The sequence below is a fragment of the Pundamilia nyererei genome, unplaced genomic scaffold (assembly GCF_000239375.1).
Source record: "Pundamilia nyererei isolate P.nyererei 1_Seehausen unplaced genomic scaffold, PunNye1.0 scaffold00005, whole genome shotgun sequence".
In the NCBI taxonomy this organism is placed as follows: domain Eukaryota; kingdom Metazoa; phylum Chordata; class Actinopteri; order Cichliformes; family Cichlidae; genus Pundamilia; species Pundamilia nyererei.
The window spans coordinates 5,166,971-5,176,499 of record NW_005187406.1 but is presented as its reverse complement, the minus strand read 5'-3'; the positions used below and the strand labels follow the sequence as shown (position 1 = coordinate 5,176,499).

General features: G+C 38.5%; 1 protein-coding gene across 1 annotated transcript in view; it reads left to right on the top strand.

The window, feature by feature from the left end:
* The first annotated feature begins 1,066 nt into the window (after positions 1 to 1,066).
* Positions 1,067 to 9,529, top strand: part of rab26 (RAB26, member RAS oncogene family) — a 119,072-nt gene continuing 110,609 nt past the window's right edge. The window contains exons 1-2 of the mRNA XM_005721969.1: positions 1,067 to 1,491; positions 4,584 to 4,694. Of these exons, the coding sequence (XP_005722026.1) occupies positions 1,315 to 1,491; positions 4,584 to 4,694 (288 nt within the window). The 5' untranslated portion in view covers positions 1,067 to 1,314. The remainder of the gene's footprint in view (positions 1,492 to 4,583; positions 4,695 to 9,529) is intronic.

Genomic DNA, 9,529 nt, shown 5'->3' with positions numbered 1-9,529 from the left:
ACAGGAGATACGAAGCCATGAATCTGAAAGTGTCTGCACAGAACAGCAAGTAGAGGAGGTTTGATCCAAATATTGATAGCATCGATACCAACGGTGGTGTTGGTATCGGATTGATAAAACCAGAATAGGATCGATACTTATCCTCTAAGTTGAGCAAGTAGCCCACTGAATTGCGTTGATTTTTTTTTTTTCATTCTTGGCAAATTAATATATATACCTCAAACTATGGAAAATGTCAGAACCGTTTTGTGTTGACTGTCTATTTTCTTTATAGCCTGTAGCACACTTAAAAAACAGAAGTTAACCCAGACAGACTAATTTACGTTCCAGGTCTCCAATAAACCCAGGCTCAAAATACATGAAAAGCTGAAAGATGTGTTTTGATGTGTAAACTAATTATTGGAAAAGTGAAAATCACAGTGAGTTAGTAGTCACTGGAAATTGCAAATTGATGATGATTCAGCTCATAAGTCATGACACACTGCTGTCATCTGCCTTTAAACGTTAAACGTATCAATATCGGTAATTGGTATCGGTATACTTGCCCCGCATCATACCAAAATTTGCAGTATGGCACAGCACTAACAGCTAACTGCAAGTCTGAATCGGTGCCAGAAGCAAGCTGGACCTTTAAGGCAGGAAATACACCCAAAACATTAGTGCAGTCTGTTTTTGCATTAAAAACTTGGAACCACAGCCTAAATAAGATGTGGAAGCCAAGTGATGTGCATAACACTGTAAAGCTTCCAGAATTACCCCGTAAAAAGACTGATTCCAGTCTCTCGTCCTTCCTTAAAATAATGACCAATGATTCATCAAGTATCTTTCATGTGCCGCATTATCAGCTATAAGAAATCTGTTTTCTAGCTTAACGAGACTGCTTTTGTGCTGCATAATTTGAAAGTGTGTGGATTTATTTTCTCTTTATTTTTTGTTTTAGTGTGGATTTTCCACAGAACCATGCCTTCTCCCGCTCCCAACATCACGTTACGAGAGAACGGGAGAGAGAGGCGGGAGGGAGAGCGAGAGAGGGGGCTGTTTACATTGTGAGCAGACCTCAGATTTACAGTCATCCAGCTGCACCGCGGAGACAACAGCTGCCTCTATTTAAAGGACAGTTTTTCCGTTTTGTTGTCACTTGCCAATTTAGGCTTTACGCACAGTCATGATTTTGACGCACAGGTGAACTTACCTCACCTCAACGCACCCCGATCAGAACTCAAAAAAGGAGAAAAGAAAAGTGTCCAGTTCACACTCTCCTCCTCCTCGTTTTTCCTTTTTTAATTGCTCGAAGTGGAGCAGGTCGTCAGAGTCATGTCCAGGAAGAAGACAGCGAAAGGCAAAGGCAGCTCCAAGAGCCCCAAGGCATCTCCGAGCAGCGGGAGGACGGGGAAAGGTTTGACCGCAGCTGCTGCTCCGTCCTCCGGGCTGGTCTATCCCAGCAGACCATCCATCAGCAACAGCGGAGAGTTTTATGACATCGCCTTCAAGGTGAGCACAAGCTTAGCGTAGGGTATTCGTCTTATAGAGACTTTACCTGAGAAGTGAAGCGAATTAGCATCAGCCAATTTTAAAAAGTCCCTCTTTAAAGGAAAAAAGTGTCTTATGTTCTTAGTTAAAAGTGTGCTTGTGTCCAGTAGAATGCATGACTCTACAGACAAATCACAGTGAATGTCTGCAGACATGAATCTAAAGATGATTAAAGATGATTCATTTGCCCTGAAAAGCAGGCTTTTTCTTAAAATAGTGGGCTTTCTACTTTGTTTCTACTTTTGTAGTTTTCAGGCATGGCTGTGTATGGAAGTTAGTTTCGGCCAAGAAATATAATTTCCTGTTGTGTTCATTTTTATTTCAGAATTTTCTTTTAGTTTAGTTTCTCTGAGTTATCATCTCATCTCGTTTGACTGCTGGATAGTAGCTCTATATACATCATACACCTTCTCATCTATGTTTCAACAGGCTTCTTAAGCCACTCAAGGTGCTTTAAAGCAGAAAAACATACGTAACATATGCAAAAACTGTGTGCTGTGTGTTTATGCAAGAAAACAAATGTTGTTTTCAGTGTCGTGTTTTTGACAGTTTTTCCTCCTGTGCTTGAGATTTCCTCATGTTTACCTTCCAAACTGCTCGCACATGCATGAAATGCTGCTTAGTGCATCCGGTGTCTCCTTTCAAGCGCTGAACTTTAGAAACATTAAGTGTTGCTGCACACATGTTGTCCGGTGCAATAACATGGAAGAGCTGATGATGATGGAGAGAGGTTTCTATTATTAATGAGATAAATTAACTGCAGTGAAGGAGAGCAGCGGCGCTTTTTGTTTAACAGGAGTGGAGCTGACAGAATAAGTGCTACTGCCATCTCATGGTAAAGCTCAGGTTTGATATGTCCTGATAGCTGTGTCAGGAGGCAGATGTCATCAGGGATGAAGGACTGTTTTAGTTTCCCTTACAAAAAATGTAACCCCCCCCCCAAAAAAAACCAAAACAAAACAAAAACACCATCTTGGTGTTTTGAAACCAGATGTGAGGAGTGAAAAGGTGGATGTGATTGACTGGTGCTCATAGGAGGTGATTGTCAGTCACATGATACGGCATACTTTGCTTTAATGTCGTTCATGGACACTTATGGGCACACAAATTGACAAAACTAACATTAAGTTTCACTTGTTATAAGTAGAAACAAGCAGATGAGCTTATAAGCTTCTCAGGAAACTCTTTACTGACGTCAGGAAACTCTTTTGCCATACACACTTCCGTGCACCCAGATGTTTTTTTGCAGGGTGTCGCCCACTGCTGGCTGTTAAAAAAATGCAGCTTTTGCATCCCTTCCTTCTTCCCTTTTTGCAAGCTACATCTACGCTGTGTGTGTGTGTGTGTGTGTGTAGCCCACTTTATGTGTCTAAAAGAATATTTTTGAGTTATAGCTTATAAATGAAAGACATTTTTTCATCATTTAAAAATCTAAATATCTTTTCTGTTTTACTATACTATATGCAATTCTAAATACACGGTTGTGCAAAAGTCTTGAGCCACTCGTCATTTGTTTATATTTTGGTAGGAAAATGGGAAATAGGTGCAGTGGTTTATTGAAATGTGCAAACTTAACACTTAAATAAATAAATGTAAATAAATGTAAGCCTGAAAGTCAATATTTCCATGACTGTTAGTGTTCCATTGTGTTTTTCTACTTTTAGTGTATTGACAGTGTACTTGGCATTACTGCTATGCTGAAAAATGAAGCATTTTCCAATTAGTAGGTCTTGCATGGTGGATCAGTATCAGACAGTACTTTTATCTGCATTTGTAATTTCATCAGTTTTGACAAGATTTCCAACACCACTGGCTGAGCCTCCATCATGTTTTAGTGGCTGTACTCACTTTTTTACCTCTCCTCTGACCTCCTCCATGCACTTTGATGACTTATTTTGTCAAACTGTCCTCAGAATGCATGGGGATGGTCAGAGGAGATCCTTCCATCTCTCTATAAGACTTACTGTAACTGATTTTCAGTCCAATTTTGTGTGTAATTTCACATAACCCAGCCTTTTCTTCCTGTTTCCCAGATACTGTTCAGCTACTGTAGGGTTTTAGGTGTTTTGGTTCTTCTTTTGTCCTCCACCCATTCAGCCAAGATATACTAAGATACACTTTCAGTTCTTTGGCAATCCTCTTGTTGGTGCTAAAATACTATTTGATATCTGTCAATCTGTGTTATCTTTAACATTTTCTATGGATTCAGCTAAAGACATTGAAATCAATTATGTGTTTTTTTGACAATTGGTTCTTTGCTTAATTATGTCTGTTATGTGTACACATAACACTGGTTTTTACTTTTGTCAAAGCTCTAGATCTCCATCGCAAAATTTGACTTGGTGGTTTTTACATACTTTAGCTAACAGAAAGACAAAAAAGACAAACTGCAATGATTCATAAATATGTATCTTGATGCTATACTTGTCGTTAAACCCCTTGAATTAGTCTGTAGTACAATCATATCTTGACTGTTTGAAGTAAATCTCTCTGTACCTCTGTCTTGGCTCTCGACTTGGCTGAGGAATAATCAATAATGACACAGCATTGACACAGAACATACATAATTGAAAGTATGAAATGGAGATGAAAAAGACTAATGATATTCTACATTGGGCATATGCAAATCTAAATTCTCATTATGTGGGTGGCAGCTGGTATTAATAATGCACCCTGATTAGCAACTGTTCCCATGGTAGACTGACCAAAATCACAGCTCCACTTTGACTTTATGTGGTACTCCCACTTGTAACAGTTCAGTGTACCAAATGTCACCTCTGAACACGACAAATCAAACTTAAATGAACACCAATATCAGAGTAGACCACTGAATTAGAGAAAAAATGTATATATATTTATATATAATGTGATATGTAAAACATAATAAAATAAGCAGTTTTATGTCCATTGGTCTGTACATGCTGCTTTTTCCCAGTGTAGTGTATTTGTTTATGTATTTTTTTATATACCTTAAACATCTTCACACACATGCACACACACACACGCAAGGTTTAAAATTTTATGAACCAATACATTGTCACCTTCTGTCTCAGGTGATGCTCGTGGGGGACTCAGGCGTGGGAAAGACTTGTCTGCTGGTTCGCTTCAAAGATGGAGCCTTTCTGGCTGGGAGCTTCATCTCCACTGTGGGCATTGATTTCAGGGTAAGCATTAGCATATGGGCTACATTGTGTCTGCCTGTTGACGTCATTGCTTCTTCAGCCAAATGTACGCTTTGTCAAGTTACTGAGAAATTTTAAATTCTATCCTTATAGTCCCTATGTGAATATCATAAGCTGTGGCTGATGCTTCCATCCAAAGGAAATCTCTTCCCACTATTTTTCAAACTTAGTCTGTCTCTGAGAATTGTAGCTGTTTGCAGTGTGAGTTGTGCCAGAGATTTTTTTTATGGAGGACATATGGTTCCGAATCTTTGGGACATTTTTGAAATGCTAGAGATGTTCGCTGCCTCCAAAAAGTCGATCAGCAGTCGAAACAGGAAACATATTAGTGGAATTGTTTTGCACTAACACATTTACGGTAAAGGTTTACAGCTGTATCGGAAGTATAAAATATGCATGAAGCCTCCAAGTCTGAAAAGCCAATGCCCAAGTACCTTAAACCTGAATTTTTTTTAAGAGCCACCAGGAGGTGCTATCTGTGGTTGCTAAACAGCAGCTGTGGCAATTTTGAATAAATTAACATAATAATAATAAGTTAAAAAATTTGACAGAACAATATACTTGGGGCAAGCAGCTGACATTTTCTTTAACATGAATCATCTTAAGTGCCAAAATTTGGGAAATAGCTAGTGTAGTCAAAGGCAAATAGCCTAGCAGCTAGCAATCTATTTGCAGCCAAGTGACAACAGTGTATTATAATGCGAGGAGAAACAGCAGGTCTACGTTGTAATTTTAGTTTGTTTGAACAGATAAATATTTAAAATCAAGTCAATGTGAAAATGTTGAAAATTCAGGGTACTGTAAACGGTGTGGGTGTCGGGGATACTACAGAAATGTCTTGAAAATCCTGAAATGAATGTTCTGCCCACAACCACCACAAAAGCCAGGCTAGCATAGCAATTGCTCATAACAGGACCTCCTAAAGTTGTGTGTAGCTGTGTAGCATATTGGGTTTTTTGAGGGGTTTTTTGTGTGGTATTGTGACATTCCTAAATAATATATTTATAAATAAAATATCATAACACAGATGTGGTGAGCTAGAGTTTATCATGATCCATAGAATGGAGATTCTTAGACCTATGTTTACTAGATTTTTCCTTTATACAAGCACTACTGAGATTTTACATTGAATATTAATAAAGAGGGAGGCTTACACAAAGCATGATAACAATGAGAAAGGCTACATTTCCTCATAATGTTAATTAATAACACCTTTATTAAAGTTTTCAATATCTGGCAAATAATATTTTGACAGCTTTAACACCAAGTTTACACTTGGTGTTAAAGTCTTTATTAAATCTTTATCAAATATAAATATTTAAATATTTAATAAAGATTTTCTGTCAAAAATTGTAGGTTTAAATCAGGACTGGGACTATTTTGCAGTACCAGAGAGGAAACTTTATAGCTGCTTTCACACTTTCAGTAGTGCTCTCCTTGACGATTGAACCGGCCTTCATGTGCAAAATCAGTACCTCTTAAATTCTTCGCTTGGGAAGTGCACTGATTTTCAAGGACAGCAGCAGCAAGTGGGAGAGATTGAGAGCATATTATTGTCTGACTGCGAGTGAGTAGCAGCCGCTAGAAAAAAGGGTTCAGATAATGACTAGCCTTTAAAAGTTTAAACCCTCTCTGTCCCCTAGGCGACACAATCCATTTAAACTGAATGGAACAAGATGAAAAAGTTTTAGTTAAACTAAGTTAATTTATTGATGGGTTATTTGCCCAATTTTTGCCCGTCGTGCCCTGGGGGATATTACATAGGAGGCTTACATATAAAAAAGGAAAGAAAGAAAAAAATGGTCACACTTGAAGTGCCACAACTTGGGACTAGAAACAGTTATAGTAGAGGGTGTTTAATGGTAGAAAGTAGGAAAGCAATGTTAATGCAGCATACCAGGGCATCTTTTGTTGTATATTCTTGGATACCACACAGGGGAAGCATTCTGTGTTGTAATTTTAGAGAAACATGCTGCTTATTGAGCATTTAACATATCAGTTGCTGTTTTACCAGGGCAGCCAGGGTCTCATAATACATATAAAAGAAGTAAAGGTATGATGTCGCAAGCAAAGGCTGCAAACTGTGAATTGGATCTGTGCTGAACACAACATTAGACAGCACAACGCTGTTTCAGACTCAAGAAAAACAGAACAGCAAAAGAGGTAAAAATAGATAAAAGTGCTTTGTCTCCAGTCATTGGCCACAAAGACTGTGTAACAGAAAAAGTGGTCATTATTACTTTGCAAGCAGACTATAGAGCTAAAAAAAAACCCTAAACTTTTACAGATTCTGGATCAAAAAACTCCTGTTATCCCAACCGAGCTTTGGCTGTTAGCGTGCTCTGTGTGTTTGTCCCCTCATTATCACTTCTATGACACGAAACCATCTTTCCTGGCAATTACAGTACAGGGGACAGTGTGAGCTGATTATTATGAAAAATACTATTTGTTATTTCAAAGATACATATTTACCTAAGTCTTTTTAGCATTTATAGAGATCCAGATGGATCTCATTAGCATTTATTTACTCATATACTGTAGGCAAAACAAGAACCATGAACCTGGAACATAGACAACATAACAGTAGCCAGTGTGATGTCACTTGTTTTGGACTATATTTTGAAGCTTCAACATTTTTCTTGGGCTTTTTTGGAGCCAGAAGTGAAAACATTTATGCTAAGTTGACGTGTTAAGGGATCAGTTAATGCTAACTCGCTTGGCTAGCAAGCTAATAAAACACTAGTATCTCGATCATAAACCAAACATCTTGTGCGGTCTGTACCATGTAGCAAGCTTTAGCATCAGTCAGATTATCAATCTAAATGGTTTTAGAGCAGGTAAAAGGCGCACGCATACAGAATAGGTCCAATTTAATGAGTCCAGTTAGCAGAGGTGAGGCATAGCAGGCCTAGCCTCCACTGTCTGTATCGTAAATCTGTTAATCAAAGTGAAGTCCAGTATCCAGGTGGATGAGTTCACCCAACTCAGAGTTGTTCTGAAGGGGGAAGTATTCTTTGAAGCTAAATGCAATTCATACCATGGGCTTTGAAAGTCTACGGGTATTTAATCACTTTTAGAGCCAGCTTCAAGTGGTACTTAGACGTGATGTAGTTTTTGGTACTTGTGCTTAAGACCTTTACACACTGAGCGTGATTCTGATGCAGATGCAGTTTTGTCAGGTAACATAGATGGCCTGTATTTGTATAGCGCTTTACTAGTCCCTAAGGACCCCAAAGCGCTTTACACAACCAGTCATCCACCCGTTCACACATACATTCACACACTATAGACACACCAATAACATTGAAAAATTCATCCTAAAAAACACATGGAAAAGTCAACTTCAAGCAAAGACGAGCTGGACCTGATGAAAGAAATGGAGATTTCGAGTTCATCCAGTTCTTACAAGAAGGCAGTAGGACAGCAAATTTCATGATATGATCTGAGCATTCAAGCTGTATCACAATAACTCATACACGTTGGTGGCCAGCCATTAAGGGGCAAACTGATTATCGGTTTCTAGCCCAACAGCACTTTGGCATACGGAGGGAATCAAACACCCACACCTGCTTTTAGTGTACAATTTTTCCTATCACCTGATATGAGTCAGATTTCTCCCCTGACACAACAGAAAGAACCACACTTTCAAAAAAAAATAAAAAATTAGAGCGATTTCTTTAACCTTTTTTAAATGCCTGTTTTACTTTTTGACAAAGGTGATAACTAAAAACCTTGCTCTAATGTTCAAGGTCTATAACTCACAAGCACTCCCACACATGCTGACATTACCGTTTACTCCTCATTAGTGCGTCTGCTCAGACGCTCATCTCTTCAGTCTCTGCCTCTGTATATATGTTTTTGAAGTCTTGAGCACTTTGTGACAGATTTCAGTTATTATTAGGAGCCTGAATATCTGGGCTAGACACTGAAAGAAGCACTCCTTTGACGGTCTTTTGAAATGCGCTCGTTTCGTCAGGCTACTTATATGGGATCATACGCTCATTAGACCTTAAAATAATCCATGTGTGATTAACACTTTAGTGTGACTGCTTTTGTAAATGTACAGTTTTATCATCAGGATGAACGTTTTAAACAGCAGAACCTACATTAAGTCTCTCTTTAGTAAGAAAATTTACTTTAAATTGATCAGAAACGTGGTCTGATTCCCTGTATGTTAGCTAGCCCTAGCTAAAAATGACCTTCGGAAGGTGTGTGTTGCTTCTCATTGAGTGTGTTGCTTCTTCTAAGAATATATCTACCTACATTAGTAGAGTTCATTTCCCTTTCAAAAGAAAATTGCAGGCACTTGCCATTAACATTTTGTCTTTACTTAACCCCTCTGCTGTAGATAATGTTATCAGCTTGTGCTGCACAGTAAATGATGGGCGCCGGAGCTTATCTGCAAGGACGCCTGGGTAATTTGGGTGTCTTTGTTCTCATAACTTCCCTGGTACCAGAGGGTAGTATCCTTAGAGCTCAGTGAAAATCTTTAATTGGCACTGTCAGTGATATTTGAGGATAAGTAATTAATATTTAGCAGCTTGCAGCCGACACAGTGCCGCACAGGTCACCTCGACTCTCACCCCACGCTTAATTAAAATGAATATTTTAAGTTAAATTGCTCATACTGGTAAGTTACTTGGGTGAGTTTTTAAAGATCTGTTAGATGTGAGGCAATAACAGATTTTATGAGCAGGTTAACAAAAACTTATCTCCTTTTTTTTTTTTTTTAATTTGTTGAAGTGTAAATATGATGTCAGAGTTGCCAGTTGTGCAGCCTGTGTGTTCATGCACCCATTAGGGCAGAAGCACTGAAA